The sequence below is a fragment of the Phasianus colchicus genome, chromosome 1, assembly GCF_987193195.1.
Source record: "Phasianus colchicus chromosome 1, bPhaCol1.hap1.1, whole genome shotgun sequence".
NCBI classification, from domain to species: domain Eukaryota; kingdom Metazoa; phylum Chordata; class Aves; order Galliformes; family Phasianidae; genus Phasianus; species Phasianus colchicus.
Genome location: NC_143436.1, coordinates 31,356,049 through 31,377,930, shown reverse-complemented (window position 1 = coordinate 31,377,930; position 21,882 = coordinate 31,356,049). Strand labels below are relative to the sequence as shown.

Here is a 21,882-nt window from a genome sequence, read left to right as displayed (position 1 = left end):
AAAACCAAAAAAAACCAAAAGCAAAAACAAATCCCAAAACGCAACGACAAGAAAATCGCAAAGATATTGGATAAGCTGGTGTTCGATAAGACTGCTGGGCTTAGCTTTGTAAGCAAAGACATTACCAAATATGCCTAAGGCTGCCAAACTGTCAAGGAAAATATTGGCTATCATAGATTTCTTCTTTAATGAAAATAACCCAAGGTGGGAAAAGACAACAACAGCTTTTAGGCTTGCAAATCACCTACATGAGCCAAACTAATAGGAGAGGGTTGTTCAAAGAAGCCAGAATGGTTTTACAATACCAAATTCAGAGCACCTGGCACTTCACCTCCTTTAACAAACCTGTGCGACGTTGCAAAATACAAGATCTTAGCCTTGGCACCGAATATGGTACCTCATGAGCAAACCACACCTGCAAAGCCTGGAAGCGATGTCAGATTGCCAGAGCTGCGCAGTGCAGCTCCTCAGGAACTGAGACACACTGTGGTGATGCCTCCTCACAGCACTCTGCAGTTGTGTTAGCAGAAAAATGCTTTTGTGGTCCTATCACAAGTAGGAACCTGAGAGGCAGCCAGCAGGAAACCCCACCTCACAGATTCTGTCTCAAAAGCCATGGCAAAGTACGAAGGATATGAAGTACGACTGGATATGAAGTGAGCTCTGAAGTGAATGAAAACTACTCTGAGCCCCTCTCTCTAATCAAGCCAAATTACTTTCACCTTATTTCTCTCGAAAGAAGAAACTACTGCTGCCTTGAATAAAACTAATGTTTTGGAGAGAATTATCAAAAAATGATGAATTATCTAAAAGTGATGTATCCAAGACAGTACCATGCAAGGAAATGGCAGCCACTGTCTGTAACAGAGTTGTGGAAATAATAACGAGAGGCAAGCAGGTGGTTGAGTCTAAAGAACCAGAGGAGTACCTGACTCCAAAGTGGGGACTGAAGTCAACCCTTCAGGGGACCTGATGTGGATGTCAGCTTTCTTAAGAACATCCACGTGACACGACTATGAGCTCCTAGGCTATGGACAAAGATTTGTGCTGTTTAGGCTAGATAAAAACCTACCTTCCCTTCTCTTAATTTATATCAGATTTTATATCTCTCCCCATATAAATTAATCTAATAGTTATTATTAAAAAAGCATCTCAGAACTGATCACAACCTGCATAAAATGTTTTTGCAGTTAAGTGTAAAACATTGAAGCCATATATAATACTTGCTGAAATTTTATGAGAAGTAAAACCATTGCACAAATGGAATTGTTCTGGAAGGAAACTGTTCAACTGTTAGACTGTTTTTTGAGAGCCACAAACTCTCTTCCTAGTGCAAAGTACTTTACATTGTATATTATTTTGTATGTTCTGTTCAATGTATAGGAGCTCTTTCAGATTTAAAAAATGTAGGAGCTGAAAAACTAGAAATACGCATCTTCCTTGAATCAAAGAAAGAAAGAGACAATGAGATCTCAAGTTCTAAAGCAGAATTAATCAAGGCAAATAGCTGCTTTGAGCTACTTGTTTAAAAGTCAGATTTAAACATAAGCTATTCTTGACGGCCATGATCCTTAATGCCAACCCACGTATACAGTTTAATCACCTAGACAATTTTAAACAAAAAATCTCCCAATCATCAAGTCCTCCTGAGCTAATCTCATTTCCTTCGTCTCACAGCTTAATTGGGTAAATATAAATAATAAAGAAAATTATTTCCTAGGTTATCCTTCCAAAATGTAGCTCATTGAAACTCCTTGCCAGGAGGAGACCTTACTGCCAGGATCTTGTTGATAGTCAGAGCTGTGTCTGAGTTAAAGTGACTGCTGCAGATGGGCTGTTCTCTGGGACACAGCCTTTCCTCCTCATGCACAAGGGCAGAGCTATCATCACAGATTATAAATGGTTTCACTTCATTCCACTCTTGGCTGGCAATCAGTAGTATCTATTCTTTAAACTTCAGTTATTTCAATGGAATATGTTTAAATCAGTTTTATTTCATATCTGTAGGCCTTATTTGAAGAAAACATGCTACTGAACTTATGTTCTTCACTTTAGAAAAAGGTATGTTTTTAAAGTAAAACTGAATTATTTTTATTACAAACTGTACTTAATAACCTATTGTTTAGAGATGATAAGAGATCTACACAGCTGCCTTCAGTGTGAAATTCTTGTTCTCCTCCTACGGTTGCCTACAGAAAACTTATGACAATTAGTAACACCAAAATGGCTTTTCAAGCTGTCACTAAATTACATTTTTGTGCAGTCACACAGAGCAGATCTGCAGGCATTGTCAAAGTGAAATCTATTCTATGCTGCATAATAAGAAAAACATTGATTTTAATTTCTGACATACAAGCATGTCCAATATGAACCTACACCCACGCTGCTGTGCTACAAAGGAAGTGAAATGGCCATCTTGGAAGACAATTCTTTCTTGTTTGAGAGACCGTTCTTCCCGTTATCTTTTCTTACAGCTGTGCAAACAAAGCATTTGGAACACGTGGTATAACTTTCAAAAATAAATACTCTTTCATGAGTAGCTATAAACAGAGAGCATGTTCACTTGCTAATAGGAAGAGAATTGCAAATGGAACAGCCCGCTTCCTGAAACTGCTAGCACAGAGCTGAGGTATCTCACCAAAAATCTGTATAATTAGCAAGCACTTACAGAACCAGAAATTGGACTCTGGGGAAACGATTCTGCTGATAGCAGCGCCTGAACATTTAGGAGGCACCAAGTTGGAAGGTTTAGAGGCTCAGTAACCAAATTTTAAAACAGTTCGTGTGTGTTCAGAGCTCAGAGGAACAAAAAGATTCCACCAAAAGTGGAACTCGCCCAAAACCTGTGACAAAAAATCCTACTTTATTTCCACGAGACCTGGATGGGCCCCAGCTTCAGTTTAGAAAGCAGACGCTTGGGCTGACATCTCTTTAGTTACAATTCTTTGAGTCCAGAGGAATCCACTGAGATGCAAACGCTGGCGCCTGGTCCTCAGTGCTGCAGCACACAGCAGAGCCCGGCGGGCCGCGCGTTCCTCTGTCGCCTGCACAGCAGACAGCAGCTGACTGTAAATCAGTGCCGAAGTGTTGCTCATAAGAATATTCTAAATGCTTTTGTCTGAGGCTGAGCAATTTCCATTCATCCACTCTCAGCCGAAATGTCTGTCAGTAAGAATTATTGTGGCTTTCATCTGTCTGTATAGATGAAGAAATTCTTTGTGCTTTTAGAATGCGCTAACACATCTTGCCTGCTATAACTGTAAATGTTTGCTATACGTTCTCTGTGTACTGGCTGTAGATGTCACACAGCAAGCTAACATTGTCACAGTATAAAGTAATGGTCAGATGGCTGCGGAGTGATAATTTTTCAGGAATTACTCTCAGGTTGGAACATGGGCTTGGATCATCTTCTCCATTTCCTTCTTCTATTAACCAACTTAAGTATATTAAAATGATGCAATAAAGTATGCTTCCTATCATTATTATTATTATTATTATTTCAGTTAGCAGCTGCTTTGTTTTAATAATATAGGGCATTGGGTAGGAAGCTATTGTGATGTTGACTGTCAACTGAGCCCACTTCATGCTGGATTCCTGCTATATGTCATGTTGTTCCATACCAAGACAGCCATACGCACAAACTTTATTTCCTTATTTTCTTAATAACAGTGTGAACGCTGTGACTCTAGCTGTCAAAACTGCAAACTCTTCCAGTCTCTAGGGTTAAGAAAAATGACAACCTCAGCTCCATTAGGAACGCAGCACACAAGGGATCACCGGGTCACAGAGCACATCAGTACCACCTTGCAGACATCTCTGGTTTTCAGTTGCATTCGTAAGTTCTGAGAGAATTTTTTTTTTCACTTTGGAAAACCTCTTTAAGGCTGAAAAAGTGAATGAAGTCCAGTTGGTGGACAATGAGATCTGCTAATCAAACAATGCAGAGGTTATTAGGAGAGATCTGCAGTAGGTGCTGGCATGTAAAGCTACAGATAAATTCCTGGTGAGAGATTTAAGAGTGTCCAAGTGCAATGGCAGGCTTTATGCCTCATTACATGAATCACATATAAAACACAACGTGTGGCTCTCAGAGAGCAGAATCAATCAATCAATTTCATTAATTAATCCTTCAATTTAAATTAGCCACTGTTAATATTTCTCTTGCTTAATAAGCTACTTCAAACGCAACATGTTTTGCAGATGCACCTTCTTTTTATGTATACAGCATATTTAGGACAATGAATAAACATGTTTCAATGTTGCTTTTCCCCATGGTTTATTAACTCTCCTTGCCACAAAACATATCTTAATGAATACTGTGGGTAAAAAGCAACTATCTAATAGGTAAGGAAAAAGTCATTTAACAACAAATTAGAAAATAAAGTGTGCACTAAACTATACACCTGCTGAAATGAACACTGTCTTTGGCATTAAAAAAAGGATGTAGGTGCCTAAAACAGGATTTGGAAAAAACCAAGCTTCCCATTTCATGTCAGTTTCTTACTACGTAAAAGGTACATTCTACCACTTGATCTATCACAGGAGGTGGATTTTAAATTTAAATTTTAAAGCAAAGGATTTTTTTTTAATTTTTAATTTTTAATTTTTGCTATAAATTCCAAATTATTCTTTTTCTTTAAGACCATACCTCCCTTGGTATACAAGATGGAAGGAACTGTAGGAAGGCAGAAAGATTATCAGATTGAAGAAGAATTTGAGTGCATTCTATGCCCTGGCTTCAGCATGCTGAGCAAGCTACTGGAGCCAAGGTTTGTCTAGCTTTTCCCAGCAAAATGTTCAAGCTAACTGGCCAGGCTGCTACAACACCTCAGCACCTTTGCAAAGCTCAGCACCTTTACAGCAGAGTTCAGCAGTTGTGCCTAAGTACAATAGAGGTATGGAGCAGAAATACTTGGAATAGTAACCCTGGGAAATGCTGCTTCATAAAAATCAGTGATTGAACAAGTAATTGACAGCTTCGCGTGAAAAAGCATACACAGCCATCAAACAACTTTGTATTGACAGCCACAGACACAGAATGATGATGCCATTAGGTTGTACAGAAGTGCCTGCTTGAGAATGAATTCTTTTCTTTGGACCTTCACAGATGTGTTTTAGAGAGGCCTGCTGATGGTACAAGCATTTCAGTCCTGTATCTTCTTCATAAATCCAGTTAAAAAATGCTTAGCATTCCTCAATTCTTATCACTTAAGTAGCCTGCATTCTTATCACAGGAGTCTGGATTGCTAAACTCCAGCCCTGCCTAAATGGGAAGTTAGGCAACCTGACACTCACACACACCCTTTTGATATAGTGCTCAGACACAGACAGAGCATCATAGAAACATAGAGAAAGAGATGAATAAAAATGTATGCTGTGTAAGGCCGGAATAATCTGAATTAAATAAGGCTCAGAGGCATGCTCCTAATGAGGAAGATAAAAAGAAATCTTTGCTTATTACTGCTTTACTGAATGAGGCAGTGGACTTAAGAGGAAAAAAAGAACAGCATGATTGTGCAATTAAAAAGTGTAACATGCATGCAAGCAAATGGATGGAAAATGGAAGTTGCCTGGGCAACGTTCATTCTGACGTTGCCCAACTTGTAAGTGCTTGAGTTTGCAACCATAATGTTAACAATTTTTAGACATAATACATAATTAGCCACAGCCAATTATTCTATGGCTCCTGTTGGTAACTGGTAACATTTACATTTAAATTTGAGGAAAGATTACTGCTGGCTATACTGTATTATTTAATTATACAGTCAGTTTAGAAATGAAATTATATCTGAAGCAGTTGAGAGATTCCTTGAGCAGAAGTGATGGAAAAATTATTATTGCAAATTGGCATGAGGAAACTGCTGAATGACTAGAATTTCACCTAATCAGACAATTTGATTAGTGGTCCTCATGTAGGAGCACTCTGCACTGCTGATGAGTAATTTCAAAGCGTACTGTTAGAAAAGTAATCACAATAACTACAGACACTTTTTCTTAGCAACTCATATATCAAATTTATTGAGTTTTAAAAGTCAGTTCAGAATAATGTAATTAATGTGAATTCAGTGCCATAATGGAAAAACAAAACACTGTGTGTTTTAGCTTATTATCACTATCAGTACAAAATTCTGGATTCTGCTGACAATTCTGTGCTTGGTGCCCCTCAGCTACAGCCAGGTGAGTGCTGACAGCTCCATGCTGAACAGCTACAGCTTCCAAGACATAGAGGTTTATAAATTACTTTCTGAGAAAAGAGGCATTAACAGGAAGGATGCCTGATGGTGGCATAACCTTGAAAGGCTGGTAACATCATTAGCCCTCGTTGGGACTGTTTGCAAGCCTGATCAGTGTTCTCTACATAAAAAGGGAATGTGCCACTTGGTGGTGGATGTTCAGCTGCAGGTCTTAGCCTGAGCTTGTTCATATTCTTGTACTGCATTTTGGCTATAAGGCTGTCCACCAGCTTTGTGCAAGGCCAGTGCTTTTTAAGAAACAGTATGTATGTGCAACCAAAAGATATCAAGAGTACAAAGGAACACAAGTAGGTACTTATTGATCGACTTAAAGGTCTATCTAGCCCAGTTTCCTGTCCTCAAGACTGGCCAGAGGATCTCTGGGTCAAAACAGCCATCCTATGTGCCAAAGCATAAAATATGGGTGCTGAGGTAGTCAAACTCCCAGAGGACACAATCAGAGAGAAGCTGTATATTTTTGTTTTAAATGATCTTGTGGCTTTTTAACTCGTATATTTCCCTCTGTACCTGTTAAACCTGCAACTGCTTCTTATACTTGTTGGCAATGGGAAACACAGGACAAGTAACTTTTGATTCCTCCCCTGTCTATAAGGTGGCACAGCAATGTTCTCACATATGTTACTGCTACACCCTCTGAAGCAGATGCTATAGATCTTCAAGGAAAAAGATTAGCAGTGCTTCCCAATGCTTGGCAAGCACTTTTTGAGGGTGTGATGAGCAATGATGTATATATACATCATAAGAATCATAGAAACACCAAGGTTGGAACAGACCTCTAAAGTCATCCACTCCAACTATTCACCTGTCGCCACTGTTTCCCACTAAACGATGTCTCACAGTACAGCGTCTGAATATTTCTTGAACACCTGCAGGGATGGTGACTCCACCACCTCCCTGAGCAGCCTGTTCCAGCTTTCCTCCTGGAGAAGTAACATTTCCTAATGTCCAACCTGAATCTTTCCTGGTGCAACTTGAGGCCATTCCCTCTAGTCCTATCTCTATCTACAAGGGAGAAGAGGCTGACTCCCACCTCACCACAACCTCCCTTCAGGTAGCTGTAGAGATTTTACATTTACATGTATAATAAATACATATAGTATGATCATTGTTATATATCAGATTTCAGCATGGGCCACCATGAAAAGGTCTTTCAGAGCTGGAACACTGGAGGCAGCTTTAGACCAACCAAAGTAAGCACGTGGTATTATGTGATGTAAAGTGCCTTTTGTATACTTTTTCTAACAATTGTTGCACCTTCCCAGAAGACCAGCCATCATAAAGTGATTAAATTCAATTTTAGTACTCATCAGGAAAGAAAGCAGATGAATTTAAAAGCACAAATTTCCTTTAGATTGGCAGGTAGCATAAAAACATGGAAAGGATGTATTTTGATAACTTATCTCAGGAGGAAACAAAAAGAAGTCACACTATGCACTAATGACAATGATGAAAAATGAGTGGCTTTGAATCTTACATGCCATTCAGCTATAACAAAGCCAAGAAGTAAAACTAACAAGGAGTAAAACGCGAAAGAGAAATTCTTTCATTTTCCTATTAGCTCACCTTTACCACTGTATAATTTCACAAAATCTTAAAAAAAATAATGAGGGGGAGGGAAGGGATGAAACCTTTGCTTTGCAATGCATGGAAAGACATTTTACTTCAATGTCTACAAAACGTGTGGTCTGGGAACCACTGGCTTGCTCTTTTCATATGGCATTAGAGACGTTCATGAACCTACAACCAGTTCTGAGAGATCCAGCCATGCCTTTCTTAACAAATGCATTTCTACAGAGACTCTAATCCACTTATTTAGAACTGTGGAGGTGAGAGGATGAAAAAAAAAAAAGTAAAAACAAAGCATCCTCCTACAGAGCTACCTTTCATTTACACTTAGGTTAGCTCTGTATGCAGTGTACCAGCAGGCTTACAGTGAGTGTGGTGGGCTGTGAAGAGGCTGGTCGTAAACCCTCTACAGTGGCTATGCTAAATTTTGTTTTAAGAAGAAACCACAGTGGTTTTACAGCAGATTGTACTTTTTGTGTGGAGAGAAATACAAATGAACTTTTGAAGTGCATGAATGCAGCTCATAGACAAGCAGGCAGCAAGGCAGCAGGAAGGTCATCCAGCCTGACCCCTACAACACAAGCCAGAGTATTGCATCTCCTATCTCTTGTGTCAACTTCAAATTCTGGCTGAAGGAGAATAAACTTCTCTGTTAGAGGAATTTAATGAATTGCAGTCTGATATCAGGAAAGAGATCTCTAGAAACTGACAGCAAATTAGGATCCAATAAATTAGCCCTCCTGCCCGTTTGCTGCAGGCTGGCACTTTGCAGACTGGATGCTGGGAATATCTCCTGTCACTTCTGACCTATGGCTGAGTGACATTTCTCTTTTGCTGGAGCTGCTCTTGTGGAGTCAGGCTTGGCACTCCAAAGGCCAAGAGAATCACTGATGCTAAGCTGCCAGAAGATAAAGGTGAAAAAAATAGTGAAGGGGATGAAAGGGAACTGTGAGACTTCCTGAAAGGAAAAAGGATTTCTCTGGAGTTTATTTCTGTATGCAGGAGGTTGCTCAAGAAAATCTAATTGAGCAGAAGGGTCACTGGGTTTGTTCATTGACGCCCAGTGACAGATATGGAAACACCTCTGATGGACACATTCGGTCCTAGCTTGAAGGATAAACATCTATCCCTAAAACATTTAATTGAATTCTCCTCCATTCAGAGGAAATGAGCCCCCCCAGATCCACCAAACATAACTAAAAGATGGAGTACCATTGTTTAGACAAATATTTATCCTTCTAATATGAATAGCTATGGAAAAACTGAAAACAAAACCAAACCCCCACCACTCTGAACAGCAGTGCACAGTCCCTGGGGGCTGAGACTGCAGCATTTACATACTTAAATAACTTTGTGGATGTAGACAGTGCCATTTAACTCAAAAGTGTTTTCTCATGTTGTGTAGCAGCAGGTCCCTACACAGGCAGACATGCAGGCATAGCAGCAGCCCACTGCTCCAGAACTCCTTGCTGCTGTGTGAGCAAACTGCAGGTAATCCTGTAAAAATCAGGATTCCTTCCATGGACCGAGCAAGTTAAATTTTGGCAATGTAACAGCCATCAGTAGTACTGCTTGGCTCAAACACCATAAAACACCAGATCAGTGGTCACATGTGTTTTCTTTCCCTGAGAAATTTCAGATTGGCTGTTTGTGAGATCTAATTTAACTCAGCTATGTTGAACAAAAATATTGGTATTTATACCAAAACAATCATAGAGTCACAGAATCATAGAATTGCTCAGGTTGGAAAAGACCTTAAAGATCATCGAGTCCAACCACAACCTAACTATACTACCCTAACTCTAACAACCCTCTGCTAAATCATGTCCCTGAGCACCACATCCAAAAGGTTTTTAAACACATCCAGGGATGGTGACTCAACCACCTCCCTGGGGAGCCTATTCCAGTGCTTAACAACCCTTTCTGTAAAGAAGTGTTTCCTGACATCCAACCTAAAATTACCCTGGCACAACTTGAGGCCATTTCCCCTGGTCCTGTCACCTGTCACCAGTGAGAAGAGACCAACCCTGCTCTCACTGGAAGCACCTTTCAGGTATTGGAAGAGAGCAACAAGGTCTCCCCTCAGCCTCCTTTTCCCCAGACTAAACAGCCCCAGCTCCTTCAGTTCCTTCAGTTGCTCCTGATAGGATTAAATAGGTAAACATAAAATATATCTGTTTTAAGAAGTACAAAGGATAAAAACAAGAAGTGAAAGCCATTCACCATTTTAATGTGAGCCTGCTACTTTCCCTCTCTAGACCACATGCGTGCCCAGGACCAGGCCTAAGAAACCTGTATATTTCTGAATGCTGATTTGCTGAAGGACTGTGATTTGATACTTCAGCAGTAACCATATACTTAACCCTCTGGACAACAGTAAGATAAACTGTTTTTCATCTGCTCCAGAGCTGAAGTACATTATTCCACAAATGCACCAGCGTTTCTGCCAGCATGCCTTCTTCAGCTGAAGGCCTTTTCTTCATTGCCTAAAATAATGTGAATCCTTTCTTATTCTTTTATCCTAGAGCAACCAAACCAGCTGTCCTTAGGCAGGAAACATAAAGAAGATAAGCCACTTTTGCCATCCAACAGGCATGCCGAGATCAATCTCAAGCTTACTATCAAAGCAACAGCACAATTACATGGAAAAGCAGCGTATGTCGCCTTCAGCATGTTTTACAGGAGATGCCCCAAGCTTCACATACAGCTGTTTTTAGCAGCAGAGATGATCCCATGGTGCTCATCAGGAATGCTAAGCCTCCAGGCAGCTGTGGGACCTCCTCAGGAGGAACAGAGATGATTAACCAAATTGTAATTGCAAATGGCTGTTTGGTTAGAGTTCAGTGCCTGTGGACCAATGAGTTGCTTAATGTGAAATTTGAAGTTTGAGGAGTGTTTATAAAATCACACCTCACACTCTCGAATTTACATGCCTCAAAAGAGATATAATTGAATTTCTGTAATGAGTTTCTCAGAACGTTAGCTTTAAAATTTTTCTTACAGTCAGCTGTTATACACTATGAGGGTCCCCAAAAGATACTTTTAGTGACTTTGACTGTGAAAATAGTAAGTTGTTTAAAGTCTAAACCTATGTGAATTTTTGAGCTTTGCATGTGTAGGTGCATAGACTCATGTCTGTAAGCATTTCCAGTGGTGGAAATGGAGCTTAGAAAGAAACTGCATACTTTGGTTTCCTAATCAGGAAATACTTTGTAGTTTCAGCAGTTGAGGGACTCTTCTGATTTTATTTCTAATCAGCTGCTGCATGCTTAATAACCATCTTCTATCTAAAACTTCCTACTTCTGTGAAGGAGAGGTCTAATGGAGCTTCATTCGGTTGGGCCGTGCTGCCATTGAAGCTTATATATTAAAACTCAGCATTCACTCCTTCTTCCAGTCATAATGGTTTTGCTTTCGTTTTTAAATATATTGCATGTTTAAGTAATCCAATCTTTGCTTGGCTTTTTTTCTTAAATGCGAACATCAGTTTTTAAACTTGTCCTTTGTGTAAATTCCTACTTGTCTTTTATAACAGATAACTGGATGAATTATTTTCCCTAGAATTGATCAGTATATGCTGAAATGATGAAATATTTAATACGGATATCTCCTTCATTAGGGACTAATTCTGCATTCTCTACTAAGAACAGCATTTACAAAAATGATGCTATTCTCACTCTCATCAAAGGGGCAGCTCACAAGGGTAAAGTGTGTGTTGCTTGACCTGATCTTTGTTCATTAATGCCTATAAAAACTCCATTAGACAGTTTAAGAAAAAACATACAGATAGTGAGATCAAATAAATTTAGTAATATTACATGCAAACTAATACAACTCTCTGGAAACAACAGAGCCCTCTGGATCATCATCTCATCCTTATTTTGTTAAATGTTATTATCTCTAACTGCAGTGCTAAACCTACAGCAGTGGTTTTTCTTTTTTTTTTTTCTTTTTTGCAAATAATTAATTGTATAAACACAGTATTTTCACTGATGGATAAATTACCTACAGACACGTTATTAATTTTAGTATATATTAAAAAACTGTATGAAAATGCCACAGATGAATTGTTTTAATTCACAGTTATATTACCTTAGCCTCATGCTGTAGCTTATTTTCCTGATGAACTGACCTGGAATAATCTTTATGCCATTGCTTATCATATACATATGTGAACAGTTGCATTGGTAGTTTTACTCTTATTAATACACTGTTTTTCCCCTCTCACTTTTTTCCTCTCCTCTCCTCTCCTCTCCTCTCCTCTCCTCTCCTCTCCTCTCCTCTCCTCCTCTCCTCTCCTCTCCTCTCCTCTCCTCTCCTCTCCTCTCCTCTCCTCTCCTCTCCTCTCCTCTCCTCTCCTCTCCTCTCCTCTCCTCTCCTCTCCTCTCCTCTCCTCTCCTCTCCTCTCCTCTCCTCTCCTCTTTCTGTACCCAGTCTCAGTGGATGCCATGCCTTTACTTCCACCTCCTTAGTCAGAGCTACTTTTTTTCCATCTCTTTGATACTCCTTATTTTATCAAACTCTTCAGCCAAGAATCTGGCTGTGTTCCAGTATTCTCCACTTCTGCTAAAGACTCACGCAAACCATGAGCCCACAGGACACTGCACTTCTCAGTCACATAACCTGCTGCAGTAGCAGCTCTCAGACCACACCTGGGCAGAAGAGAGGTGGTGGCTGTTTGCTGCAGAAAAGCACTGGCATAGCAGTTCATTCTGACTGCAGTGAACACTCTCCTGTGCAAATATTTAATGACCTATGAGAAACCACACTGAAAAAATGCTGAAGGACCTGACTGACCAGATGAAGGGGATCAGGGGGGAATCCACCAACACAAGTCTGGAAGGAAGGGTAACTCTAAAAGAAAAGCAAAATTGGTAGAAGCTACCACAAAATGTTGATTTTTGGCTATGTCTAAAGAATACTGATGATTAGTAGCTTAGCTGGAAGTTATTTAATGTAAATACTGAATTGAAGGGTTCAGTCTTATTTAGCTTCTATCAAACACTTCACAACTAAGCTGCAATTTATACCACATGAGGCATGAAATCAATTAAAGAAGGATGTTTATGCTCCAGCAGACTTGTAACTGCACTGCTTAAAGTTCAGACGCTTTGTGTTTTAGTATGTCTTTGTTAATTTTCCAATCTGAATCTGCTATTAATTAAAGATGTTTAAATGTGTCTCTTTCCAAAATCATATGGTCTTCCTGATTCTTCCTGTGAGCAGCGCCTGTACTGGTCTGAATCTTATCATTTTACAAACACAGCATACAATTTGTTAGTATGGTTATTTTCACTGACAGAGCTAATAGGACTCTGGTTATTTTGTATTAAGTAATACTATGATCTCCAACAGGTCAATCAGTGCATAGGAAATGGGCCATCTATTTTGATCCGGCTTAGAACTTAGGAAGGCTTGTGAAGAGGAAGCTGCTCTGACAAAGCAGGTTGGACACTTGGAAAAATTTCCTCTCAGAAATTGTGGTCATGCTGCCCAGGGAAATGGTGGAATCACTGTCCCTGGAGGTGTTGAAGAAACACGGAGATACTGCACTGAAGGACATGGTTAGTGGGCACAGTGGAGATGGGTTGACAGTTGGACTAGATGATCTTAGTGGTCTTTTCCAACCTTTATGATTCCATGATTCCATTAATAAGTAAAAGGGACTAAACCCCCACTGGGTTGTACTCTGCAATGGAAGAATATGTACCAGGCTGTTTGATGCTAGTGGAAGAAGTAAGTCTTCTCCTTTCCCTGCCCTTTGCCACTCAGCAGTCCATCCCTGATAAACAACAGTCACTGTAGGTGAGAAATCTCATAGACAGCATATGTGAGCAGTACTAAGTTAAAGGGTACTGTGTAGCTCTCTGCAGTTCCTATTTCCACTGTGATACCAATAATGTACCCCAATGAAGGCCAAAAGGTTACAAACACTGAAGCTGTTACTTTGAGGTGCCAGGGGAGGAAACTTCTTTTGGTAGCCAAGCCAGTGTATGCTGGCTTGACACGTTTATGATGTTACATCCTAAGGTTTTAATTTCAACTTCCAGATTAATTAACCCCAAATTCTAACACAAAATGTTAACCATGCTCTTGTGAGCTTTGATCTTAGCTTGTTCAGTGGATGGAAACATACTCCATCCAGTGGCAAAACCGCTCTACCCACGTTCACAGCAAGGCCTGGATTTGATTCAAAAGTCCAATAAAAAGTCACAAGTGATATCAGACCCATGAATTGCAGTGTGGGTTTTTTTTTTTAATTAAAAATATAAATCAAATAACAGTTAAATAACATAAATTCTGTAGAGCGATACTTCAGATTTCTAGGGAGGACTACGCCAGAGGCATGCACTAGAACCATATGCCAGATCAGCAGTAGAAAGATGTTTTTTTTCTATTCAGTAGGATACAGAGCCCAGCACTTGCATTATATTTCCCTCCCCACCTTTGTTTTCTGAATATAAAAACTACAAATAGTCCAAACCTATGGCCCTGTTCTTTCCTGCCTCTCCACCTTGATACCTACACTCTATTGAACACTTGTTACATGCACACCTACAGGGGCTCGACATGTTTCATGCCTGCAACACCTTTTTCAAAGCTGTTCTCATAACATGCAGAGGATATTCTGTCACACAACCTGGCACCTATTGTAAAAAAAAAAAAAAAAGTGCAACTGTTTTTCCTGTTTTTCCTGATCTTTCACAGTTAAACTCAAGGCTACTGCTTTTTTATTTGGTTTTTGATTCTTTATTTTTAGTTGGGTACAAGAACATATCATCTCAAACTGAAAACAAACAAAATGAAAGAAAAAAAGGAAAGTATCTTTATAGAGGGTGAAGTGGAGAGCATTACAAGACTATTTAATTTACAACAGGTAATTTTTCTCAGACAACATCACCCTCGTGTTTTTTTTCCCTACCATGGCAGAAAAAATCATTTCTAGCATCAGTTCCCCTTGGGGTTTGCCACACATCTCGTGGCAAAGCAGACCTTAATCCCACAGCATGCAAGCCATCATTTCCCAGGAAGTGACAGGTACCAAGACATACTAAGATGAAATGATTTAAATGATAAAAATCGTGTTGAAATTTCCATGCATATAATAGCAGATCAACTTCATAATCCATATTTAATCACATTCAAAACGCCTATCTATGTGACCCATAGACTGACACGCCGTCTGTTACACCACAGATAGATCACCCCTTCGTGTCTCTGGTCTCCTGAAACTCAAGATCTCTACCTGGAATCTGATACACTGCACAAGTTGCAAATCTTGTGACACATGGACATTCCTCATGAGTATTGGATTGCATTGCTTCCAATAACTGTAGACTACGGAACTGCTAGGCACAATCCTGTACCATGTAACACAAGCCCTATGTATTATCAACACAAACACTGTATTTTATCAGTTTAATAAGCTGTAATAAGTTTAATAATTTTTTTTTTTGCATAAATGATAATGCTTGAAAAAAATTAAAAACCTAATGTGTTTAGCATAAATACGCTCAGGTTGGTTTTACTTTTAAAAACCTCATGAACAGCTGTGTAAATAAAAGTTTATATCACCTGTGATACATATCTGGCAAAGCTGATGACTTAATAAGCAGGAAAGCATAACTGTTACTATCCAAGTTGTGCAAATGGCCCAAGCTGGCTCAATGGCAGACACCAAGTTTGTCCTATTTCCTGACTGCAGACTTATCTGTAAGCTGCACTTACATTCAGCTCAAATATGAAACATGGGATCTTTCAAAAATACTCTCAACATACAGGAAGTTTCTAACGAACAATTGGGAATTCTGTTGTGGTAGAAAAACTTAAAAAAGAGAGTATCTGGGGAATCTGTTAATCTTATCAGACTCCTAATTTCCTGTCTTCTTCTCAAAATATTCTAATCTCCTCCAGAGTTTATGAATTATAAATAGCTACAAAACAGTAATTATATTGTAGTTAAATATTTATATTCTTGCTGTGTTTTTTCAGTAGTTTTGTAGAAAAATAATTACATCAAAATTAAAAAGTGAGCAGTACACACAGTGCACAGCTCAAAATCTTGGTGACCCATCTATTCCTTCCACACAGTCAGGATTCAGCAAAACGGGGTGAGTGCAAAGGCAGAAAATTGAAGCATGAAAAGAGGATGAAATGCGTGTAAATCACTGGGTAACAGATAGATGAGAGAGGAAAGGGAAGCACGAAAAGCAGTTTATGCTGTGGCCAGTATTACAGATCAGTTTCTCCTTCATGGTAGAACTGTGCCCCAGTTCATGATGAAGATCCTCTTGCTGCCTCAATACCTTAAGTCACAGCAATTGAAGTCAAATCTTTATAGACCTACACCCCATGGGGATGCTTACTCATGTTCTTCACCTGCTGGATGCACATGTACAAGAAAGGAAAAGTGAAATCAAACTTGTGCACACAGAGTTGCTCATCTTCACATTTCTACCAAAGTAGTGTCATAAGCAGAGCACAGAACTGGGGTGCAGAAATCCCAGATTCTTAGCTCATCAGACACACCTTTTCCCCAGCCTTCTTTGGCTTCGGGAGAGTGGAAGACTGAAGGATGCCCCAACAACTCTTAGTTTGGTTACAAAACAGAGAAGAAAGGCAAGTGTGAAAGGGTAGAGAGGGGCAGCTCTACTTAAAACAGTAAATAGAATGAAAGGGAGAATACTGTCCACTTCTTTTTAAAAGAAATCTACTTAAAAACCTTTGCATGTTGTTATCAGATCTGATCCCTGCACCGACTCCTGAGTACACAAATTCTTAATTTCCCACTGCATGAGGATTACAATCAATAAATTGCACAATGAAGCCGTCGTCGACAAATCCAACTATTCAGACTTTCTGATGCCTTTAGGACAGTTCAGTACATAATTGACCACTTTTCAGAAAAGGAAGGCAAATATTGAAGTTATTTATCAGTATGGAGCATGTTCATTTTGGAGCATCAGTAATATTTGCAAGATGGAAATGAGAAGCAGGTCAAATTAATGAAACTACTGAGAAGGAAAATTTAGAGGGTCTAAGCAGGCAATATGGATTTGATTAGTGGACTGTTCAATGGATGAGGAACTGGCTGTGGGATCATACCCAGAGAGTGGTGGTCAATGACTCCATGTCCAAATGATCAGTAACAAGTGGTGTCCATCAGAGGTCAGTACTGGAATCGCTGTTATTTAATTTCTTCATCAATTACATCAACGATGGGATCGAGTGACCCTCAGAAATTTTGCGGATGACACCAAGCTGTGTGGTGCTGTTGAAAAGCCCAAGGGATGGGATTCCATACAGGGAGACCTAGACGGATTTGAGCAGTGGAGAACCTCATGAGGTTCATTAGGTGCAAGGTCTTGCACCTGGGTCATGGTAACACCCACTATCAATACAAACTGGGGGATGTTAGGATAGAGCACAGCCCTACCAAAAAGGACTTGGAGGTACAGTTGGATGAGAAGCAATGTGCCCTCAGCACAGAAAGCCAACTGTATCCTGGGCTGCATCAAAAGAAATGTGGCCAGCGGAGTCAGAGAGGTGATCCTGCCCCTCTTCTCTGCACTGGTGAGATCTCACCTGGAAAACTGCATCCAGATGTGGAGTTCGCAGTACAGGAGAGACATGGTGCATAGAAGGGCCACAAAAAATGAGTCAAAGGATGAAACAGCTCTCCCATGAGGACAGGATGAGAGAGCTGGGGCTGTTCAGCCTGGAGAAGAAGAGAAGGCTCCGGGGATACCTGACAGCAGCCTTTCAGTACATAAAGAAAGAAGGGGACAGACTTAGTAGGATCTGTTACGATAGGAGGAGGGGAAATAATTTCAAACTAAAAGAGGGGCATTTTAGATTGGATATAAGGAAGTAGTTTTTTACAGTGATGGCAATGAAACATTGGAACAGATCATCCAAAGATGAGGTAGATGCCCCATCTCTGGAAGCTCTGAGCAACCTGATCTACCTGTAGATGTTCCTGTTCATTTCAGGGGTGTTGGACTAAATGACCTTTAAGAGTCCTTTCCAACCCAAAGGACTCTATGCCAAAATTCAGTATACACTATGAGGAACCAAGCTGAGAACAGAACAGCGAGCAGAAGCAATGGGGTAAAGAGTAGCTGTATCTGCTGTTCACTGTCTTAAACATCACCCATTAGGACGGGATTTCCATTGTACAGCAGCTGCACAAATCTGGAAGGAAATAGGCTGCAGAAGAATGCTTCCTCACAGATGATTTGAAGATGTAATTCCACAAATAACACTCCTTGGATCAGCCAAATGCTGTACATTTCTATTGTGGTTGGTAAAAACTTGTGCTGAACATTGGCATGAAATATTTTTCATAAAGAAGTGGAAATCTCATCAGCATGGTATCTAGGCTGAGTGACAAGGAAAAGGTTAATAAAAACTCCCATTTCTTGGCCAGTTATAAAATGGGTCTTGAGTACTGCAGCAGCTTCCAAAGGCAGGAAAAGATGTACACACAAGGTTCAAGGAACTGCTAGAAATTATTTGTGAGCAAAAACAAGACAAAAAAGAGTAAGGAAGAGCTCACGTAACCCAGTTGAAGAAAGTATTTGGCACAGAATGGTTGGATGGAGTGAATACCCTTGGTATTGTCCTCAGAAGATGGCTTTTCTGGAAAGCACACTCAGATATTCTATAAATCCTCGAACACAAAGAAACTAATTTAGACATTACATGAAGTTTGGCACCAAGGAAAGAAAAACTTTACAGCTTATGAAACTGCCTGACAGTTTCTAGGCAGAAAATAATGGGCTTGGGGAGCTTCAGTTCTATGGCAACCACAGCTTCATGTCCTTCCCACCATTCCTGCCTGGTAAGAGGAGATCTCAGAAACAAATGGATGTCACTGACGTACCACTCCCCTTGGAAACAGTCTGCCTCCAAAACAAAAAGTTTAAGCACGGGGAAAAAAAAGCTTTTCAGCTTGTCAAAAAAGCCCACCTTTGGGAAGAGGCTTCCTTCCCTAAACAAAAAGCCACCTGAACAATGGGTTTCAATGCTACATGTGCAGAGAGTGCAATGCTCTGCAGTGAATTCAGGCTCTTGAGTCCTGGTCTTCCTCTGGGCTCCTGCCCACATCTGCTCCAGCAGAAGTGCTCTGCTTGTCATGAGCACGAAGAACCCAAACCAGCTGCGTGCCAGCAACAGCCAGAGTGCTCCTGATGTGTCAGGACTTGGTAATGCTCACCTGATGAGCTATGCATGCTTTGGGCTGATCATGAATGAACTGGAAAAGACTCAGAAGTCCTGCCTCCTTAGCAAGGCAAGGCTGACTTCCCTGGTAAAGATGCAGACAGCACCATAAAACTGGAGACCAAGGGGTGACCACCGAGCTTTTCAGCCTTATAAACCAGCTCTCCTCTGATTATACCTAACATAAAAACCTCGGGAGTGTTACTCACACATTTTGCAAGGAAGAATAACAACCGGGCTGTGCACTGGAATTTCTTTGCATAGCAACTGATGAAATCGTCCCACTCCATTTTTATTTAATTTTACCACACGTTGCGTTGCTCCAAACTGCCACATCCTGCAAGCAGAGTGAGCAGCTCACACTTGCTGGCTCTGGGAGCTGAACTAACCCCACGCTTGAGTCATGAGTAGGAAACAATTTTGTTGTTCTCTGGGGCGAAGAATGGAAAGGAAAAGGCACGCGTTGATTCATGCACTGTGGTGCTGATCCGCCCTTTCTAGAGGAATGGAGTTAAACAATCCCTCTGCTGCACTTCACATGGAAAACTTCATCAGTCTTTGGACTGTTACTATACAGCAAAGGATACTCCTCCCACAGCATCTGGAACAGTGCTGAACAGTGTTGAACAGACGTGCCCTGATTTCCAGAGACCCCGGGTGAGGCTCCAGCTCTGTGCACTGTTGGCCTGAGCTGACTGAATTGGCACTGGCCATTGCTGAGGATCAGTACGTGAAGGCAGATCAAGCATCAGAGCTGGCATCAGTAGAGCTTTGTACAAATGCAGAAACTCAGTTCAGTAGTCAAACATTATCAAAATTGGGCACTTGTCAGAAAAAAATAACCACAGCAGTTTGAAGAATAGCACGAAAGAACCCTTCTTATGTGATAAAATTTCTGTATACAAATCTATCATCTGTGTTCTCATCTGACATTTGCCCGCATTCCTTGTCTGCTGGACCTATTTCAACGAGCAGAAAGAAAACACTTCAGAATACATCGGGTACTGCTGCTGAGAACAGCTTCTGAACTGAGGTCAGTCAGCACGAAACAAACAGACCCCGCCGGTCTGAACTGCTGAGATCTTGCCCCTTTGGGGGCTGTTTGCTGCAACTGCTTTAATAGAATTCATTCCCACAGCAATTACAAAAGTAATTGTCCCGGGCTGCTGCTGTCAGGGCCAGACTAACACCCGGCCGTTGAGTGTAAAACTCTGCGGTCATTTTATTGCCTGCATCCCTCAGCGAAATGACCGTCTTTCCTCGCTTTGCCACTTTGCCCCCGTCATTATCCCTTTTTTTTCCCCCGTCGCTGACGCTGCAGCGGAGCCGCGCTGCACAGGAGCCGCTTCCACAGAGAGCCCGGGGGATGCCGAGCTCCGGGGGCGGCAGCAGAGCGGCATTCCTCCCGCTGCCGGAGGAGAGGGGCACCGTGCGCGTGCAGCGCTTCTGCATCCAGAAAGCTCCGCTGCGGCGCCCTCCCCCCGCGGGACAGAAGCCGACAGGTTCACCGTCAGCGCCCTGCCGGCCGCCGCGTGCCGATGCCGTGCGTAGAGACGGAGCGGCAAAGACCCCCCGCCCGCCCCGCCTCGCCACGGGGACGGCCGTGGCGGCAGCGGCACGAGGAACGCTTCCCGAGGCTCCCACCCCCGCCCCGCAACTTTTCCCTTATCGCGCCCCGGGGAGAGCCACGTACTCACCGCTCTCCCCATCCTCCCCGTCCACCTCTTCGTCCCCCTCCTCCTCCTCCTCCTCTTCCAGGTCCAGCAGCACGTCGGGGTTTTCCGCCTGCATCGCGCCGTTCCCTCTCCCGCCGCCGCCCTGAGCGCTCCCCTCCTGCCCCGGGCGCCCCGCGCGGATCCAGGCGGCGGCGCGGCCCCGGCTGCGGGGCGGGGCGGGGCGGCGGGGGCGGCTCGGCACCTTCCCGGCGGCGCTGGGCGGGATCGGCCCTTCAGTGCCCGGCGCCCGAAGCCGCTCCGCTGAGGGAAGGCGTTGTGTGACACCGCTGTGCTCCCCCAGTCGGTGCCTGGCTGACACCTGTCAGCGTGCGGCATCCCGGGCACGGGGAAGGCACCGCCCTGCTCGGCTGTCGGCGTTTGGGCGTCAGAGAATCAGAGAATAGCCCAGGTCGAAAATATCCTCAGGTCCAACCTTTGATGGGAAAAGGGAACCCAGATGAGGTTGTGTAGCAGCGGAGCACCAGCAAAACCAGTGTCAGATAGAGAAGGAATAGCCTTAAGTTGCCCCAGCTGAGGTTCAGGTTTGGTATTAACAAAATTTCTTCTCAGAAAGAGTGATAATGCATTGGAATGGGCTGCCCAGGGAAGTGGTGGAGTCAGCGTCGCTGGAGGTGTTGCAGAACTGCACAGACGTGGCACTGAGTGTCGTGGATAGTGAGCATGGTGGTAGTGGGTTGGGGTTGGACTGGATGATCTTAGTGGTGCTTTCCAACCTTAATGATAAGCACATTCACCTCCTGCATTAACAGCATACGGAATGATTAAAAGCAGTACAGGAAAAGCACTGAATTAATCACTGTGCTTTTTATTTATTTATTTACTTACTTAACTTATTTTGCAGCTGGCCTTATCATACAAGTCATATTCACAACTGTATCATATTGTAAGCTGATCAAATGCTGTCTCAAAACTAATAAGGTGAAGAGGATCCTAATGGGATCCAGAGGAAAGATTTTACAAAGCTTTCTCTATACTCATCCGTAAGCTTGCCCATTCAAAATTGGGTCAGGAGTGAAACCTTTGGTCTGAGAGTGTATCACACAGTCATTGAAGAACTCAGCGTCATTAGATACTTCATAAAACTGAGGTCCATGCAGGTAAAA

At 41.8% G+C, this 21,882-nt stretch overlaps 1 protein-coding gene across 1 annotated transcript in view; it reads right to left on the bottom strand.

Moving 5' to 3' along the window:
* ANO6 (anoctamin 6) overlaps positions 1-21,050 on the bottom strand; it is a 71,040-nt gene extending 49,990 nt beyond the window's left edge. Inside the window, exon 1 of the mRNA XM_031589559.2 lies at positions 20,741-21,050. Within this exon, the coding sequence (XP_031445419.2) occupies positions 20,741-20,834 (94 nt within the window). The 5' untranslated portion in view covers positions 20,835-21,050. The remainder of the gene's footprint in view (positions 1-20,740) is intronic.
* Between the last annotated feature and the right edge of the window lie 832 nt (positions 21,051-21,882).